General features: G+C 37.1%; 1 protein-coding gene across 2 annotated transcripts in view; it reads right to left on the bottom strand.

The window, feature by feature from the left end:
* ODAD2 (outer dynein arm docking complex subunit 2) overlaps positions 1-21787 on the bottom strand; it is a 128256-nt gene that overhangs the window by 50024 nt on the left and 56445 nt on the right. For both annotated transcript variants that reach the window (XM_063450798.1, XM_063450797.1), the window contains exons 11-14: positions 10143-10289; positions 7934-8143; positions 7026-7262; positions 1243-1353 (exon numbers count right to left, since the gene is read on the bottom strand). In XM_063450798.1, the coding sequence (XP_063306868.1) occupies positions 1243-1353; positions 7026-7262; positions 7934-8143; positions 10143-10289 (705 nt within the window). The remainder of the gene's footprint in view (positions 1-1242; positions 1354-7025; positions 7263-7933; positions 8144-10142; positions 10290-21787) is intronic.

Raw genomic sequence — 21787 nt, forward strand, 5'->3', positions numbered from 1 at the left:
TATATTTTCCGCAAGTTCAAGAAAACATCATCATCTTCTGTTTGTGAACAAACTGCAAAACTAATAAGATTCGCAGGCTTGGGTAATGTGAATTGCCTTACGAGCTGGGGATTGGTGATTATGGGTTGCTTGTGGTTGCTGTAGTCCTGCCAAGACATTGAAGTGCATGTTATCCATTTCATAATACTTGGATATTTAATATGACATCAATTACTAAAAAAAACTGTGTTGCCACTTGAATTATTTTTGTCTAGTTAGAGAGACAAAGTGGATGACTTGCACAGAAAGGAATGCTAGCAACAGAGACTTAATCATAAAAACTGATGTCATAAACAATGCCCAGGCCGTATGAAAAGGAATGGTAGACACAAGGCTATTAAATAATTAGCAACAACAAAAGAGGATCACTTTTTTTTTTTTTTTAAAGCCAGAGATTTCAAAATCTAAAATAAAAATGAAGACAAACACGAGAATAGGATGAAAATTCTGTTCGAGACTCAAAAAATAAATTGGAGAATGAACCTTTGTCGTCACTTAAACCACAACATATGTAAGCTGCAAAATAAAATATAAAACATAATCTGCAGACATTATTATGCGAATCACTTAAGAGCAGAGAATGAAAAGAATGAAACGACGAATGAAAATATTTTTTAATTTACCAACATTTTGGTTTGGGATTTAACACGATGGTAAAACAGAAAATACATTTTATTTAATCTCATATGATGTGCTACTTATTACCCATTATTATGAATTTTTGCTTGTAGATTTTCTTGTAAAAATTGTTTTCATTTTATTTTAAAGAATAACATTTTACATTGTTATTGCTGGCTAATTTGTGGGATTCTTTACAGATCTCTTTATGGTATGTATTGCTTTTTGAAATTTGAAATTGAAACTATAATATCCAAAGGATGACACAAAACCTACATTGTTTATTGACTTACGTAACTAAGAATCATTAAGAATTGAAAAGATAACTTCATATTTGAAGTGATTTTTTTTCCAAACTCTATTTTTAAGGTTTGTCTATTTGTAAAAAAAATGTTTGTCTAGACGTAAAATTTTCAATTACCGGTATATTATTTCTCTTGAATCCTCAATTTAGTGAAGAACACCAAACGTTGCTCCTTGTACCCTACTTTTATGAGTAGTTCAATTGTTCAGAACAAAGGTGCACATACATAGGTCCATCCTCATATACAAACAAGCACAAATGTACTAGGCTTGTTAACTTACCTTAAATATTGCGCTGGCACAATGCATTTGAAGCTCCTGATTGTCACTATTAAGATTTTTTACAAGGTCTTCAATCATCTTTTCTGTTTTTATTGCAAGTCTGTAACTTCCCTAAATAAAAATAAATAAATAAAAAACAGTAAAAATAATGATGATACAATCTAGTTACCGAAAGACATCTAGGCATTATAATAATTTCACGTTCCATCATCCAGCCTTTTGTTTAACCAAGACAATTTTGTAATAATCATGTCTGCGGATTTTTGTTGCAAACAAAATTGGTGGGAACATTAGGTCCTAATATAAAGCAGACATGGCCATACATTCAGAGACAATGACAGATACTTAAATTTGGATAAATTGGAATGGGCTTATGCAAAGACCCTTTCAACTGGTATTTTCGGTTTTAGCAAACTCAATAGGTGATGTTATTGACATTGCCTGGGTCTGAACACCATAAACGTCTATGTCTGTGAAGGATGGAATGAATACACACCTTACAGAAATGTAACAGGCGTGTTGGACATGCTTTAAAAGTAGAGACAAAAATGCTCTGGACAATGTGAGCATTTTCTGCAAACCTCTACAAAATGGTACTAATATGACATTTATTCACTGATAAATGATCTTAATTATTAAAGAATATATAAACTTTTTAAAATTGTTCAGAGAACCCAGTAAGCAGGGTGAATGAATCAATAGATGCATTACTGCACTGAGCTTACATCAGCTGGAGTGTCTCTAGATCAGTTTGCATGCATACTTGCCAAGCTTATAATCTCCCTTTCAAGATGGGCCAATTGATGTCCCCCTTGTGGCATGCCAACTATTCCACATCCCAACATTCCACTATCTGGCACGAAACCGACCGGCAACGGTGGCCCTCAGCGGGCGGAGAGCCGCGGAGAACCGGCCCCGTACCCCCCCCCCCCTTTGGACCGGGGGGGTGATCCCGGTCCCCACTCTCGGGACCCAACAGCCGCAAGCTCGACAGGCGAAGCAACAGGGCCGCTAAGGCCCACGCTCCAGGCACTGTCACTAAGATGGCAGTGGCGAGGCGAGCCCAGAGCCTCCACAAGGTACCCAACGGCAGCAGTAAAATGAGCGGACTGAACATGCCAAAGGTACAGTCCCCGACTGCAACCACCCACTTGCACACATCCCAGAACCCCAGCAAGCCACCCACCTCCACTAACACTGCACCCTCGGAGGTCCCCAGCTGGGCTCCGGCATTTCCTCCCTCTGAACGGAGAAACAAGACGACCCACAGAGGCATCGGCAGCCTGCAACCACCGCCGCACTGGGAGGCATACCAGCATGTGGTAGCCGCACTGGGAGGCAAACCAGCATGCGGAAAAGCAAAGGAGCCATCACCCACATCCCTGAAAAGGAGATCCTCACATGCGACTAGAACATGGTAGAGACTCTACCCAACGACTGGCAGCAGACAGGGCTCCCTGATATAACACACCAGCAGCTGCAGAGGACGTCCCTTACTCACCTAACAAAGGACTTTTTCAACCAGAACTGTCCTGTCATTCACTGTCTCAACCTCAGGGACTGTGTCGTTCACTCACGAGATATGCTGCCTGGGGGTATACTGCACCCAAAAGCTTGCCTATAGATCACGTTGTGAATAGGAGCGCCCATTTTGTTGACCTTACCAGCCTGTCTTTATATAACTGTCATTAGTTAGAATTGCAAAAGCATGGGTGATCTTTGTTTCAATACTACTACAAATGCTGGATGTGAATTGGCATATTTAACCCATCACATTGAAGCAACTTACCTAGCGACTGACACAAAGTCTGATATGTGACCTAACTGCTAAGCGACTGTAGGATATGACTAGGTAGATAGCCTGTTCAAGCGTGATCATGCCTAGGGCCCGAAGCTAAAGAGACAACGATTACTGCACTTAATAACCTTAAACCACTGTTACCAAACGTCTGACTAACTCATCTTAGACAGCCAGCATGTACCTAGCCTGTTTTATCATATATTGTTTAAAAATATGTGCAAATCTTTTAAATGCTTAACAACAGATACAACTTTTGTATGTTTCTATTACCTAGGAATGCTGTTGTGGCATTGCAGTCAAGCGAATGTTATACATGCACATCAAAAATAAAGAATTAAAAAAAAAGTGTGTGGTGTTCTCTGGCCTCCCTGCCAAGGCTAGCTAACCCTAACAGACAACGCTAGCCAGAGACAGAACAGAAGAGTTTACTCAGAGTGGCCGGGCTAGCATGAGATTATTTAAACAGAATGTCGGCAAGCAGACTGAAAAGAACCCTAAAAATGTCAAGACAGGTCAAGCAGTACCAAAAGACCCAAAATCAAGGAACACACCAAGGTTAGGATTATATTAGTAAAGAGTAGACAGAAATGTCGGAGTCAGTAACCAAATAAGCAAAAAGGCCGTACTATCGGGTATACAGGAACTACAACAGAGCAGAGAACCATGGGAAACCTGGATTTAAAATATAGCCCTAGGTTGAAGTCTATTAGTCCATGTCATGCCTGCAATGCCAGAACATGCGTGAACAAAGAAGCGTTTTTAATGCAGCATTTTTCAGTGTAAAAAAATGACACAAGCTCATGTTAGTATAATAAGAGTCATTTGGTAAGCGTTCCGTGTCCTAACTGATGTCAGAATAACCGACGGCACCACTATTGGCATGGCAGTGACGATGTGCATCGGTAAGGACACTGGAATTACTCAGTGTGTTGTAGTGTGCACAGGGATGGCGCTGTGCACAAAAACAGCACTGCATTTCATAATTGCCGCAGGAATGGCGTAGAGTGTCTAACTGCTCTGCTGAACAACGCTTGAATGACCTAATTATCAAGACACTTCCATAGTAACAAAAACACTTGCCCTCACATACTGGATACTACTTTTTATTGTAACATTACTCTATCGATTGTAGTAAATAAAGGAGATCTGTTTCAGAAATACTGGCACAAATAATAAGTAATCATACCAAGGGCATCGTCTCTTACACCACATGTCTTCCCCAATCTAATGTTTGGTCAAGAATTACTGAACCTTTAGACCATGTCAACATTCTTTTGTCATTAAGTAAAGAAGCGTGGTTCAGTGAGGGGATCTGCTTTCACATACAGGTCTGTCTAATAAAGTGACCACTTAGTATATATGCGTATTTTTAGAAAATAAATATTTTTTAAAGTGCAGTAGATTTATTATTACTTTAACAATACCCAATCACGAATCTGGAAAAGGTCTATATCCACAGCTGCAATTATATTTAAGACCACAAGTGCTGGAAACTTTTATAATAGCTTGTAATTAAAAAATAAAATAAATAAATAAAGTAACTTCTGCCATGATATCCTTTTACATAGCTTTATAAATAGTTAACCTGATATTGTCCATACTTTGGAGATTTGTTAACTTTTACAACATTGTGCAGCCTTAATTTTTTAAGTACCAAACAAAATGCTCAAATAAAGACCATGCAACTTGAATGGTAACATTATAATTAAATATACCCACTGAAGGATAATTTAGGAGAAGTGTGCGCATATTGGCGGATGTTAATTCACCATATTTTGGTACATAGATAGAAAATGATGTAACAATCGTTGACAGTTCTCCTGGAGGAGATACATGAGAGGGAATTAATGTACATGTGGTATTTTCAATAATAATTACTCCAAAACATGTCTGACACATAATACATCTTGCATGAAACTATAAGAGTTTGTGTTTCATGTAACGTAACTTTCAGTTGTTTAAATATATAACTTAAGATGTGTTAACCTGGTCACTCGGAACAATGTAAAAAAAGGGAAGAAAAATAAAGAAAATTAGTTTAAAGTATTTGTTTTCCTTAAATGATTACAGTCGTTGTATGAACTTACGTTTGGAAAAATGTTGTAGGGGAAGAGCCAATTCTTGTACAATATATGATTATAAAATACATTAAAAATGGATAACAATATACAAAAACACACTTCGGGCACCTATAATTAACATGTATTTTGAACTGAAAAATGTATTATTTTGAAAAGTGTTCAAACTGATCAAGCAAGGAAAATTCATTAAATAAATTGCATCTATGCTCTTTTAAATAGTGAGCTATGATCATACTAAATTTTCGTGCCATCCTCAGCTAATGAGGCTAATGGTTTTATTTAAGATGACAGAGTATTAAATATAATATGTGTTACCATTTCACTCTCAAGTAAGAACATATGTTAATAATGTGTTAGCTAGTTTAAATGCTATACAATTATTATTTTTTTAATACTGGAAAGTATTTTTTTGTAGTATTTTTATTTTATACTTTAATGATTACTGTGCATTATTTAATGAACAATTAACTAGAATGAATAGATTTTCCCCCCGACAATAAAAAGCTACAAAATGAAGCACTAAAGCTCAGATAATTAAAAAAAAAACACAATTCCCTATAATTTATTATAATTTTGCCATTTTCTTTTCTTTATTATATTGTGTTTTTTTCTTAACAATGCAGAATTAAATGGAAAAAAAATCCTTAAAACCCATTTCTCACGTATCTCATTTTGTACACACACATATATACATATATCTTATATAAAATATATTAAAAAAATGTTACAAACAGCACTTTCTATAAGGTTACCTGCGTAATGTGTTCAAACATTTTAATATACTGGGCTGTTTCAGCAATTAATAAATAAAAAATAAAAATGATGAATATTTAGAATGACTAATTTGCTCTGTTTTACTTGTATAACATTTTGAGACAATACATTGATTTCTTAACACAAATTCTGATTTATTTTTCCTAGAAGCTTTGAGGATAGATCCACCACTATATATATATATATATATATATATATATATATATATATATATATATATGTTATCTATTTAGAAAGAAACATATAGTGGTGATAGTAATATATCTGTAGCAGGTCTCCCAATATGTTAAAAGTGTCTGGGCAGCTAATATTGTATTACAGTGAGCAGCCATTAACTGCTTTCTGTTTAGCGGACCTGCCCCCACTCAGCATTATAAGTTGGGGCATGGGGAGTTTTATAAACTTCCTGGTACTAATGTGGGGGTCTCCTTGACAGCTTTTAGCTGTTGAATACGATACATTTGTTTAAAGGCGAAAAGGGTTTGAATCGCCGTATCGCCGATGCCTATATTTTTTCAATATGAAACACAGGCTTTGGATTTAAAACTGTATTTTTTTTTTGCTCCTGATAAGCATTGAACTGCTGCAAGTAAATCGATCTGATCCGTTAACTGGCTTATTGGGAGCAGAAAAATTGACAAAAAATGTGACCATCACATATGTAATTGATGCCTTACTCAGTTGAGGGTGCACAGATTCCAATTCTATTTTTTTTTTTAAATCTCCAGTAAAATAGTAACGATTTAAATGGTCCAGCACAATTTCAAATCAAAGACATCCCTATATTTGAAGCCCACGACAACAGGTAATGATCTGACCTAATAATACTGGTCTTCATCAAACCTCAAATCCTACAGAAGCTATGAATCCAGTTTCTTTATGGTTCACTCTTTACCCCAAATCTTGGCAGCAACCTTGCCCTTTTCTCAGAATCAAAAGTATGCTACATTGTTACTCTTAATTGGACAGCTGTGAATGCGCATATGGTATCTTGGGTAACAATTATACATTGGCATAAGTTGTTGCTTCTTAAACAAACTAATAGGAAAGATAACAATATTAACTGTGGCTGTAATGAGTTGTTGAGATTGAAGTCATTGGTGCTTTAAACCGGCTCAAATACTTACTTCTGAAGCGCATTCTTGAAGAGTTCCAACCACCGGTATCAGCATGTTTGAGTGAGGAGATTTGAGAAGCCGCGCAAGTAGAGGTATTCCACCAGCTTTTCGAATTGCGTCTTTATTCCGGGTACTTTTAGAACAGCTCCACAGGGCAAGAGCTCCGCATCTTGCCACTTCAATGTCTTTCTCCTGTTCTGGAGTGAGGTTTGATGATCTCATTGGAACACAGTCCAACAACCCAACCTTAAGGATATACGTTAGTAGTTTAAAACAATCATAGACTACAATGTACTGACAATTACTAAATTCATTTTTTAAAACTCCAGAGATTTAAGACTAAAACACCACTCTATAAGCAGACAGAATATTAACTAGGCACATGGGAGAGCCATGAATAAAAGGGAATGAGCAGTGGTTTGCGTGAATATTCTAGAACTTTAAGTTTGTGAATCATAACTGGATCATTTGACCCCTGACCACGCAGCGTTCTTTTGGTTCACAATGTTGGAAACATAAACCAGTATCACTGTATTAAAAGATATACTATCTGAGGAAACAACTATAACTTGGGATGGCAGCAAAGTTCTGTATTTCTTACTGAAATGCTGTACAAACAGACTAAATCCAACCACCATGACCACTTTAAATCGCCAAAGAGGCCAAGGTGCTTGGAGTAGCTCCTTAGATTAAAAAAAATCAGTTTAATTGCACTCTATTGAATAAAAACAATGTCCCAAGTTGGCACACCTTAGTGAAATATGCTGTGAAATGTTTTGTGAGTTAATAAACACATAAAAGTGCAAATTTAGTGCCATACAGTACATCTGTGAGAGCTTGATAAATTGCATTCACCAAAGCACATCAGTAATACATAACATCCATACAAAATGTAACCTTTAATTCATTGTACGTACCAATCTCTTGATACCACCATGCTGTCTAACTGTCCGTCGAGCTCGTCTAAACTTTGCAACGTTTGCTATAGTTTCTGCTGCCAAACACTTCAAGTCCTTGTCCTGAGAGTCGAGTATATTGACCATGGTTTGTAAGCCGCCAAGGTCAACAATAGCACATCTGATTTGTGAATTATGACTAATTTCTTTTAATATCTTTAATGAACCAATCTGGGTAAAAAAAATAAAATATATATATATATATATATATTAATTTCTGATAAAAAAAAATTCTTGCAAAACAATATACATAATATACTCAACCACTGTGCAACTAACTGTGAATAAATGGTTGAAGAGAACATCATGCAAACAGTAAACATATTATAAAAACGTATTATTTATACTTATTATAATCTCTACAAGTATAAAACATCTGATTATAAGACATATATAATCATCAAATACTTAAATCAGTTCTGCCAACTTCTGGAGTCTTCCCATAATTTGCAAAGTCCCCAGATGGTGAGTTGGAATTTCAGTGAAATTGTAACACAGTCTTCATGGGCATTTCATAAAGATTTTATATTATACAATGCCTATTTTTTTAGGGTGTGTGTGATGTGTGACTGAATCGCTTTAAAAGGGCATTGTAGGGACTATAACTGCTTTGTCTTATTGAAGTGGGTCGAGTGTTGTAGACCCCTGGTACTGTCATTTTGTTTTAGTGTTAAACCCTTTTTAATGATTTAATGCTAAACGATTGTTCCCAGCAGGCCATCCTCACTGTGCTGCTTGCGTTAAGGATAAAGCATTAGCCCAGGCAGCGAAGGGCAGCGGTTATTGGCGGAGAGTGTCAGCTGACCACTTTCAGCCTATCACAACTGCCTATTGCTGGTATGAATCTGTATGGCTAGAAGCAACGGCGGAACTATCAACCCCGTAAAGGAGGAGACTATATTTAAAAGAAGAAAAACTACCACAACAAGAGGACATAGTCTTAAATTAGAGGGACAAAGGTTTAAAAAATAATATCAGGAAGTATTACTTTACTGAGAGGGTAGTGGATGCATGGAATAGCCTTCCAGCTGAAGTGGTAGAGGTTAACACAGTAAAGGAGTTTAAGCATGCGTGGGATAGGCATAAGGCTATCCTAACTATAAGATGGGGCCAGAGACTAATGAAAGTATTTAGAAAATTGGGCAGACTAGATGGACCAAATGGTTCTTATCTGCCGTCACATTCTATGTTTCTATGTTTCTAACTACCGCCAGTGCACCGAGGCCCGCACGCTAAGGTGGTCCATGTACTTAGGGTCACCCGATGGCAATGTGTGTTCAGGGGCTGATCAGCGATGCAGCCCTTTAACACCGTGACCGGGCCTATAATTTCAGAGAAAAGGCCGTGTTTACATTACACCCTATGAACACCTCCAGTGGCAGTCACTCAGATGGCTACTAAAGTTGCTTCCTTGAGTCAATGCATTTCTATGAGTAGATGCGGACTGGTCAGCTCGGCATTTTGCCGAGCAATAGCTTCTCAATGCTTTACTATGGGAAAGCATTGGATTGGCTGAAATAGGCAAATATGATGATTTTAGCCCAGGCTGGAAAAAAAGGTAAGTTCCAATCCTATCTAAGGGGGGAAGACGTGGGGTGACATATAATGTGTTTTTAACACATTTAAGATTCTAGAATGTTGGTGCAAAAAAAACTTTTGGCCTTCTCAAGGAAAAACTCACTGTTTACAAATGTATAAAGAAGAAGTAACATTGGGGATATATTCTCTAGCAGACGGTCATTTCAGACATCAGCTGCAGAATTAACCAACAGAAAATAGCTTTCGTATTTTCTCCTGCCATCCTCTAAAATATGTAAACTCGGTCTGTTTTTGAACATCTGCTAGCAGTTTGACAGTCCAATATATAGATTACAAAAATGGGATTGTTACATTACTCTGTCATTTTGGGCATACAGAATCCACTTTAAAAAGCTATTCTTTTTGTATAATAATTCTGAATGATTATGAAGCAAAGAAACAGTGTATTATATTGTCTGAAATCATTTGAAATGTTTCCTACCTTGACATATAACTTTCTCTAACTATGGCTTTTTAACATGCTTCCTTTTTTTTTTCTTTTTTACAAAATCGTCTCGATCATTATATAAAGTGAATGTGTTAATGCCAGCTGATGTCCGGAACGTCTGCAGTCTTGCGATGTGTCTCTTACCTTGCACTTGATCTCTTCTGTATCAAGCAAGTTAATCAGAACTTCAAGTCCTCCAACATCTCGAATAGCCAGCTGACATGTTTCTTGCGCAAGATTAAAGTCTCTCATCGAGCAGAGAGCAATGACGGTGGCTGTCTGATTTCCTCCCTATAAAATATAGGATACAGAAAGAGGATAAACAGAATTTAATTACAACGTTGGACTGGATGAGAAGTATGGGTTCTCATAGGGCTTAAAGTAATGTGTAGTCTTGTTAGCGTAATGAGCTCTCTACAGAGACAATATTGATTCAATTTTCAATTATCATGCAAAAGTAGAGTTAGAAAACTTAATATATGTATATAAATGTTATGGAACACAGTTATCTTCACTTTTTTGCTTCAGGAATCTGTATTAATCCATAAAAATAAAAGATAGTAGCCATCAAGATATACCGTATATACTCGAGTATAAGTCGAGTTTTTCAGCACATTTTTTGTGCTGAAAAACCCCAACTCGACTTATACTCGAGCCAATGTCTGTATTATGGCAATTTACATTGCCATAATACAGACAATGGGGCTGTGTAGGAGGGGGGCTGGCAGGAAGCTGTTACTTACCTCTCCTGCAGCTCCTGTCAGCTCCCTTCTCCTCCGCGCCGGTCCGGTCAGCTCCTCTGTCAACTCACAGTGTAAGTCTCGCGAGAGCCGCGGGGTCATAGATGTCTTCAAGATAACCTCCCATCAATCTTTTCACTTTATATGTGACTGTTCAAATATGTTTATGGAATTCGTATTGACTTCTTGATTCCTAAAGTAATTTAGTATTTTTTCCTTCTTGGTACTTCTTTCGAAAATCAAAACTGCTGTATTTATTTCCATTTACCATTCTCACTGCTTGAACTGAATGATGATAATATAAATCTTTCATCAAACTAATATTTACTTACAAAATATTTAGATTTTTACTAAATCTGCAGAGCAGAGTTTTTGACAAAACACATCTGGCTACTCTTAAAAAGCCATGATGCCTTGCTGCTTAATGTTACAAAAGTTGCATACCTCCCTATGGTACGAATAATCAAAGGCGAACATGTTCATTTTTGGGAGAGGGTGAAGACTTGAAGAGAGAGCAGGTCAATTCCTAATAGTTTTGGTGACTCCATGATCTACTGATTATATCACTGAAATACTAATTTATAAGAAGTACAAAGTATTTTTTATTAAAATGAATTTTACAAACAAATATATACACATCAAGCTACAAGAAAAGAGGAACAGTAGAGTAGAAAAAAAAGTAGTGCAATATCTGAGTCCCAAATAGGGACTTATCCTTCCAACAGTGGGACACTTGGGTAGTATGAGGATGCAGTTGTATAGCCCTGCTGCATTTGCCCCATGCTGAGTATTTGCTATTGAGGGGCTAGATTGAGCTGCTGCAAACAAAAAAAGTTGGGGAGGTAGCATTGTTTACGCAGATTTATTGATCTTGCTAAAGCTGCCAGTGGTATGTCACTAAACTGATACTAGCCCACTGTCAGTAACTGATCAAAGATATTGCATAACCCAGTAAATAAATTAAAAATATGTCTCACATGACCATGTTTGCCACCCAAAGTAGATTTACCTTTTAAGATTGTTTGGCCTTTTTTAAGAAAAACTTCACTGTAGGAAAAATTGGTGAAAAAGATTGCTTTTCAAAAAGAATTGAACGATATGTCTTTTCATCCTACAATAAAGAAGTATGATTGCTACAGTAAGTCAGAAAGCCTACTTTTGAAAAGAAATACCCATACTATCACTTTTTCTTAAAGCATCTCAGGACCCTTAAGATTCTTAAAAGAGGATTAGTTCAACTGCTGAACTTTACTTGAAGTCATCCGGTTGAAATGAAAAGGAATTTGAAACTTAAGAATCACATTCTGAATTCCAATTATCCAGTAGATTTAAATACAAATACTGTGTAAACTCACTGGCTGCTTTATATGAATGACATGTTCATTTACTTTTAGGGAAACTTTGGTCTACACATAAATGTGTAGACTAATCAGCCACAACATTAAAACCACTGACAGGTGAAGTGACATTGATTATATCGTTACAATGGCTCCTATCAAGGGCTGGAATATATTAGACAGCAAGTGAACAGCCACTTCTTGAATTTCATCTGTTGGAAGCAGGGAAATGGGCAAGCGGAAAGATCTGAGTGACTTTGACAAGGGCCAAATAGTGATGGCTAGATGACTGGGTCAGAGCATCTCCAAAATGGCAAGTCTTGTGGGGTGTTCCCGGTATGCAGTGGTTAGTACCTACCAAACGTGTTGCAAGGAAAGGCAATAGGTTCATGGACTCCCAAGGCTCATTAATGCACATGGGGCTAGTCCATCTGGTCCGATCACACAGAAAACCTACCGAAGCTCAAATTGCGATCTTTGCAAAATATGCCGAGCACCCAAAAGGTGACAGAGCTCCTTTAATTTCTAATTTAACACTTTGATCCGCTTTATGTTCTTATTTTTGCTGGGATTCAAAATGTTTCATGGCATGTAACATTGTGCTTTTCCACTGCTAGTGTGTTTAGACAGTCGCAGGTGTAACATTGCCATTCACTGGAAAAGTAAAATAAAATAAGAACATACAGGTCCGAAGCAATATCACAGGGCAGAGATAGTCAGGAGTTGGCATGGTTTTCAAGAAGACAGGAAAATATGGGGACATGTAATACCTATGGAAAAGCATTTGAATATTACATTTATCAATAAATTTGGCAGAAATACATTGATTTTATTTTCACATCTGCTTGCTCTTTGACAAAATGATATACTTCAACAGTGTCTGCTGATATAAATATATTACAAAAATAAAACACACAAATGTGACTGTTCCCTACAAAACATAATTCATTTTTTCGTTTACAGTCATCTCAAGATTAATGCACAAACACTGTAAGATACCAAGCCTAAAGAGAATTCGGAAAAGCATTCAGAATCCAAAAAGAAATCTGAATATCAAACTGTGATTAAATGATAAATTTCAAATGCGAGACTAGAGCAAATTTTTGCAAGTCTTCTCTTTTTTTCGTAAAAAACACATTTGAAAAAAAAATTGGCTTTGCATAAAATGATTTTGGTGTGCAATTACACAGTATCCAGGTAATATGAAGTCCTATGCCCACGCAACCATTATATGAAAATGTTTATGTTGAAAATCAATGAAAAAATATCCAATACGGAAGGGCATACTACTTCATTTAGGCGGTGAATGTAAGCGTGGATTTATTACCGTCACTGCACATTTTACCATGTTAAATAATGCAATAGTCTTATGAGGGTTTAAAAATAAAACATCCTCCATAAAAGCACTCTAGGCACCATAACTGCTTCAGCTTACTGAAGTGGCTGTGGTGCTAGGATACTGACCCTGCTTTCTTTCAATTCAACTCTTTTTCAATTTGACACAACAGGTGGCTATGAGTAGCACAAACAAATCACAGACACAGGGACATTATTTGGGCTTGCAAGCGCTCGCAACCTAGGAACAGAATTTGTGAGTCCTTCTCATTCAGCAGGCCATGTGTCCGTGAGGGCAGGATTTGCCTTTAGGCAGAGTAGGCACCTGCTTTACAGTCCTTCAGAGGGCACCTGTTTGCAACACTTACAATGTGCCTTTTTGGAGCTCAAGTGGGCAGGTGGGGAGATCAGTAGCAGAAGCCTTGGCCAGTGTCCTCTGTAGTCCTGTCAGCCTGTAATACTTGATAGCAGAGTTGTCCCAGCTCCTCCAGTGTCTGTGTGTGAGGCTGGACAGTGAAAAGGATCACTTCCCATCTGTCCACTAACAGCCTCTCATACAAGCTGGAGGAGCAGAGGCAGTGCCGAGTGAGGCCCCCTTTATAACCGATTCTGCAGCTGTTCTGTAAATTATTGGCTCAATAAACTACAGCATACATAAAAGTGTGAGTACTTTGCAAATAACCCTTCAAACTCCACATTACCTTCTAAACAAGGTAATTTTAATCCCCCAAAACCTAAACAATCCCTTTCCTTATTCCTAAATGTAAGTACCCAAAGCCTAAACCTGAAAAAATAAACACCATTGTTACCCGAATACTAAATTTAACCCCACTCTAACACTAGACCCAGTAATCCTAAATATCCCTTATACCAAAAATATCCCCTCACAAGTTTTTAATCCTCTTAACACCCTATGCAAATCTATCAATGGAATTAACCCCTCAACCTTATACCTTCCTTTATCCTAACGACTTCTAACATTATATTTAAAGGAACATGATAGTCAGCAAAACAACTACAGCTTATTGTATTTGTTCTGGTGAGTAGATTCATTCCCTTCAGGCTTTTTGCAGTAAACACTGTCTTTTCAGAGAAAATGCAGTGTTTACATTACAGCCTAGTGATAACTCCACTTGCCACTCCTACTAGAGGTGCTTCCTAGGGCAGTGCTGCATGGAGACACTGAACTTTCCTCATAGAGATGCCTTGATTCAATTCATCTCTATGAGGAGATGTTGAGTGGCCAGGGCTGTGTTGACTTGTGCTGGCTCTGCCCCTGATCTGCTTCCCTGACTGTCTTAGCCAATCCTATGGGGAAGCACTGTGATTGGCTCAGTCTCAGAGAATCACTTCTGATTAGGTCAGCCATACAGACAGATCAGGGGCAGAGCCAGCAGCAGCAGACTTAACTACAAGTAAGATTGTACAATATTTAGGGAGGAAAGGTTGGGGCAGGGGGGCTAGATGGTGGTTTTAAGACTATAGGGTCAGGAATACATGTTTGTGTTCCTGACCCTACAATGCTCCTTGAATCTTGCATGCATTTACACTGTTGCATACACTCACTATACTCCCAAATGCAAGCACAATATATTACAAGCAAGCTTATGCTCCATAGACCTCAGTATTGTACTATCTCGCTATCTCGAATGTACGAGAGCACCACGCTGACGTCAGCTCCTTGCTGTTCAGGTAAGTACAAATCACCTTTACATGAATTCCTCAGCCACCGCACTGCCAGTGAAGCAGTCACCGTCGGGGGTCTTTGCAAATGATTTCTAAGGTATTTGTATATTTCTTTTTATATTTTTATCTGAGTCTACAGATATCTTGGTTGGAGAAATGTGTTAAAATTCAACACCTTATCACCCAAATGGTACTTTGCAACTAAGTTCTGAACCTAATAATATTATGACCCCTTCAGAGTGGCCATCTTATCTAACACCAAGAGAATCTACATTCCATAAATTCTCCAGATTTTCTTTTATTTATGCCTTATTTCTTATATCCCCCTCCCTCTGTCTTGTTGCTACTCTGCCTGTACATTATATTATATCACCTTTTGGCACTATTTACTTTCTTTCCTGGTTGCTATTCCCTGTTGAAAATAAATAAATATTTGAATGAAGGTACACTCTAATAACTTTTTATTTTATTTTATTGGAGTGCTCACTCAACTCCAATAAAAAAATGTCTAATTTCTGCTTGCCAGTCAAGCACCAAAAGTGCTAAAACAATTAATCTCACCTTTATGCTAGCTCTGCAGCTCCAATCTTCCTCCTGTAAAGTCATCATTACTGATGTTTTGCCTCCAGACAGATTCTTCTCATTGAGAAGCATTTGGACACTCCAACAATGCTTCCCCATCAGAAGCACTCACTTCCAGCGAGTCAAGAACAAAACCCTCTCAACTGTCTGGTTGCCAGCCAGGACTTGTTTTATGGGACGTCCCTTTAGAAAAAAAAATATGTAGTTCACCTTTGTCTAAACTCTAATCTTTTGTGTCTATTTTTGGTTCCCGATTCCTCAAACTAGCAGCCAGTTTTGAGTCAGTATGTCTCAGCCTAAGTGTTGCAATATGGTTGTAATCTCCCTATTTATGAATAATCCCTGCATGTACTTGCGATGCTGAATAGGTTTCACAGATTGCTAGTCTGGGGGTATTGTGGTTGTCAGAATTCAAAGACTGCAAATTTGTGGTTGACTTCTTTTAGAGTGTCATCATATGTCATTTCAAGTCTTTAATTATTTTGCAGATTTCTCCAAGGACAGGATTTCTGTGGTATTTGTGTTTTCTTTTCCCTTAAAAAAACATTTTTTTTCAACAATCTTCAAAACGTAGATGTAATGACTTTGACCAAATTACGTAGCCAACAATTTATTGCTACATGGCCAGTGTTGGATTCGAATCAATATTTTGTTTGCTAGCCTAGTGGCTTGGCGTTGCTATAATATGTATAGGAGGGATCAAAACTGAGTCTCCCAATCTAGAGTATAGGGCAGCCCTTTGAAACTTTAACTGAGGTTTTTTATTGGAGTTTAAACATTATTGAGTAACAGCAGCCTCAAATTTGTTCATTGTTTTTTATCTCAATGAATCCACCATGATCATGTATAGCTTATCCAACACCCAAAATTAAGAGCAATTAAGAGCTAGTGTGCGTTAATGTATCTAACATCATCTGCAAGTTCCGAACATCTAAAAAAGAAATTCACTCTGGGACGGTTTCAGACCTTTCTGTCACAAATTAACTTCAATTGGCGCATTAAAAAAACAACAAATTGAGCAAAGTAGCAGAAAGTGCACATTCGGGAAAGGAACTTGCATAACAGTTTGTGAAATGTTTGCAGATTAAGTTCAAAGTGAATTTAGAATTTACATTCAAAGTAATATTTATCAACGATCACGAAAAAAACAATCAAACGTTTGCATGCAGGGTTTAAGAGTTTGTAATGAAGTATGAAGCGAAAGTTATTACATGCATCAATGTGATGATATTAAATACTTTATAGTGTTCCATTCAAACCTTCTAATACACATTCAGTCCATATTATAAGGCACAAGAGAGTAACCTGTTGTATTTTTTTTTGAGGCTTGGAATAGGCCCAGGGTTAGATCTTTAGTAGGGTCATGTGGCCAATAGGAATTTATGAGGTAACAGAACGAAATTGTAGTTTCAAAGTGGTACGTTTGGGATGGTATTTAAGTTTAAGAATATGCCCGTCTCCAAATAACCAACTATTTAAGTCATGAATACATTTGTGGGGAAGTCTAAACTGCACGAACTAAGTTAAACAGAACATGCTGTGCCTATGGCATATCGCGAGCACATTCAGTAAATTAAATTACGTATACATAGAAGGGCTTCTTTCTCATTCACTGGGAAAGTAATACGAGGTGAAAATCAAAACCCTAGATGTTATCAAAAGCTGCAGACACTGGGCGTTTTATTCGCTAAAGGCCGGTAAACATGATCACATGCAATTTCATGCGGTATTTTATATTTCGTAAAATAAAGTGGTGTGGTAATTGAAGTAACTATCCACTAACCTCATTATTGTGAGTTATTTCTACATGGACAATGTGTGCCGCTAAATCTTGGGGGGGGGGAGGGGGGGGGGGGGTTTGCTTGGTATTTAATGACACCACATAAGATTGTGTTACCGGGAGCTGTGACCACAAATGATAGGTGCATCATGGGGAATTTCCCCAGACAGTAGAATCAACAAACAGTAAAGACAAAAAAGTAACAACCGTTCATCCCAAGTTACAAATATCCACACAAAAGGAAATATGGACTTTACATGCTATTCAGGGTTGGTTTGTTTGGGCAATGCATTTTATGTGCACTGTCTGTGCCTTTAGCCGAAAAAAAACATGAAGCAGATTGTCCATGATTGTTGCATGAAAAATCCATGGATTTTGCTTATCACAGCCATGCAGGACTCTGGCAAACAAGGGGGTAAAGAACAAAGCGGCAGAGTGGAACTGGTAAAAAAAAGTAAGACGGAATATATTTGGCTATGAATTGTAGGCCATGGAATATACTGGATTATCTAGCAAACAAAGTGGTCATGAACAAGGCTGCATAATTTAATCTGTAAAGATAGTGAGGATGAACACTGTAGCTCTGAGCAGAGATTGCATGTCGGATTTGTACTACTTTTGCTAGCTCTTTGGTACAGAGCAAGTCTGTGGATTGCCTCTGCTTTTGCAGAAATGCAAGGAAATAGTGACAAACAAATAGTGGTTGTATTTTTCATGGATATTTTACTACATGGAAAAAAACCAATTAATCCAAAATACTGTTTTTCAAGCAAAACTACACTTATAGAAATAATTTCAAATACGTGGCACAGGGTCCTTTTGTTGATAAAAATATATTTTTTTTTTATCCGTTTGTGTGTCACTCCATATTTTTAAAAACAGCATACATATACAAATAATTACGGCAAATGTTTTTAAAAAATATTAAGTGACACACAAAGGGATAAAAAATAATATTTTTTTTAAACATAAGGACCCAGTGCCAGGTTTATATTTTCGATTATAGACAATGTATATTGCAAAGTACATTATTTCCAAAGCTCTCTCCCTTTTTAATTTATATTTTTTTCTATCATGTAAATGAATTTGGCGTTTCACCGCGGAAAACTGTAAGATTGAAAGACCAAATAAAACTTTAATTGTAAACCATGGGCGGGTCACCATTAGTCAAAATATACACTGAAAAACCCCTATTAGTAGCATAATTTAGAATATTACATATGATTATTAAATAACCAACCAGCAGGAGACCAAGAAGGAGGCAGAGAGACATTCAGGAATGCTTTAGTGTCTCGTTCAGTGTTGTATACATTATGAACTAAAGGATTTATGGGAAAAGAAAACTGATCAAGTAAAATTTGGTAACAAAAATAGGAAAAAGTACTGACAGGGATTAATGTTGATTGTGATACACTCTAAAAGTGCACTTCCCAGTAGTAATGTGTGTGACCTTTACAAAGAATGCATGGTTTAATAACTATAATGAGGTTATAAAATCAAAGCCTACACAAGAGAGGTGCAAAGGAAAACGAATTTGAGATACACCCACTCATAGATCCGCAAGTGGAAAAGGATGAAACAATTAAAAAAAAAGTAGCATTAAAAGTCTGCACAAGGCATTAATGGAACACTTCATATTAAATAATCTGGAGTCTCAGTTGCTTCTGGGAGTCTACGCACATTAAGCAGGAAGTAAAGACACTATGTATTTGTAAGTTGATATATTATTGTTATACTTCACCTGCGTATCTCAAACCGGACTTTGAGAAGTCCTCCTTGGCCACAGAAAATTAAATGTATAGATTTAAGAAAAGATGGAACTTAAACACAGTGGACCTAAAGAGGTCTAGACCCTTAAACAAGGCATTTCTAAAAATGATGCTCCTTTAACCCCTTAAGGACCAAACTTCTGGAATAAAAGGGAATCATGACATGTCACACATGTCATGTGTCCTTAAGGGGTTAAGAACAGAAAAATGCACATTTGGAGCCAAGGTAGCACTTTCTCTAATCTGCAATTAGAGACATGTAGCTCTGATATACATGTATGTATTATTTACAACAAGCAAGAACAGTTATACACATTCTCCCTATGAACATCATTGGATGAATATCCATGAAATATTCTATCCAATTTGATCAAGATACAGACACTAAATTAATGCCGTGATACTTTGATAATCAGTTTGCCTCTTACGACCCTTTGTAGGAATGATTGTTTTAAACAGAGTGGGTTATTTACCAATCTATGAAAATGAGATTTCAATTTGTTTTAAAGCAATGACTTGTTTTTTGTACCATTCATTTTAAGATAATGCATAGACATTATAATACAGAAGCTTTGAACAAACCAATACAACTTTACAGACTTTTTAGCACAGGTACATGTCTGAATGGTTTTCATGTTTTATTATTAACATAAACTGCTAAGTAACAAAAACAATGGAATGTGCCAAACTCCACTGAATTTCAAGAATGGTGTCAAGTTAGCAGAATAGCCAGGATTGGTTCGAAGTGGACATCTCACCAAAGGAGGAAAGCCCTTGTCTATGTATGGCAAATAAAATAATGGTGGACTGCCCTGATGGTGAAGCCCCCTGGCGGGGCTTGTCAGCAAAGCAAGATCTAATGAAGTTACTATAATGACTAACAATGGTGAGTATACAATGTGACTTAATGTAAAGCTGAATACAGATTTCCAATGTTCAAACTGAAAAATATTGAAACACATTCTGGGCAAATTTAATTTTAGATCGTGCAAGTGTATAGAAATCCCACAAAAATATTTAAACCAGGTGCATATCCTCTATATTTTCCATTGTACACAATTCAATAAGCCTTTTCCAGGAAGGGAAACTGTTAGAAATTGTGGTTAAATGTATCATTCCTCTTCTATCTATTAAATACTAATGCTCGTCACACGTGATTAAAAAAGTTCCATTGCAAGAAAGAAAAAAAAAAGATTTTGTCCCATCTTTAAACATTCAAAGCAAGAGCAGTATATTATAAATTTATATCTTTTTTTCCCTTCTGCAAATTGCTTACACAGCTTAATATTTTATTTTGGAGGAAACCACGATAAAATAATAGCATGTGTTCTAAAACATGAGGTCTACAGCAACGGCACTACTGTGAGTGATTAAAGTCGAAATTTCACTTCTGAGGGCTCATCACTTCTGCCAGTTTTATAGTGTATATTTTATTAAGCATGGAAATGGTTAGATCTTATTAAATTTACACAATATCAACATGATGCTAATTCCTTTGAAATGTGATCTCTTGAAAACCATTTCACTGGCATTTGATGGCAACATTTTGTCATTCTATGTTAATGATATATTAATAAAAATATATATATATATTTTCAGCAAGAACGAAATCTAATTTTTTACGCAACTTGTGACACTGACCTGGGTCACAAACAAACCCTTACTTGTTACCTAGGGGTTTCTTTAAGAGTGAAAGATACAGGGGGATGGAGAATTATTTTTGAGAATTATATCTGCATAGCCTGAGCATTCTCAAATAAACAGTGAAATACGGAGCAGAGATAGCTAAACTTTGCACACCACATGTCAGAGAACTCCACTTGCTATAATGTTCAGTCAGCATTATAGGAAACGTGTCATGCCAGTCTTCACTAACCTGAAAATGAACTCCTCATCAATTTTCATCTATACATCGTGTTAGCAAAATCGCTAGCTAATATATAGATTTCTATTAAACAGCGCCAAAATCGTGCTCCCCCTCTGCCCTAGCAGAGTGTAAGCCGATATCTGTCGGAAAGTGAGAACACCTACCGGCTGTCCTCAGGCCCTGCTTTATCAACTAAAAGTGTGCATGTGCCCCGCAGAAGCCTCGCTTACAAAATAATAATAATTTGTTTGTGCCCTCTCCCCATCGCCCAATCCGGAGCTTTAACAGAAATAAATGGGCTGTTGTGCTGGCAATGAAGCTAGCACATCAGTGTTATCAGATGGGGCTGTGCCAGCCACGAAGAAGCCATCCTAGGCTTCCCAACAACAGCCAGGACAAAAAAGAGGTTTCATGGCGACGCTCAAAAAGTTGGGAAGGAGGTGAGTACCCTGAAACTCAAAGTAGTCCCATTACAGGACACTGAAGAAAAATGAAATTTTCAGTAAGTATGAAAAAGTACAATCAAAAAGTACAATTTAATAAAAGTTTAAAAATGGGCAACAGGTTCAATTAAAGCACGTGCGGACCTGTAATAATTTTGTGATCAGAGTTCACGTGAGGACTCTGTCTCTTACAGGATGTCTTGTGGGACAGTCCCAGTTTCAGACCCATGATTCTCTATATACCAGGTTA

This window comes from Pelobates fuscus, chromosome 4 (genome assembly GCF_036172605.1).
Source record: "Pelobates fuscus isolate aPelFus1 chromosome 4, aPelFus1.pri, whole genome shotgun sequence".
Lineage (NCBI taxonomy): Eukaryota > Metazoa > Chordata > Amphibia > Anura > Pelobatidae > Pelobates > Pelobates fuscus.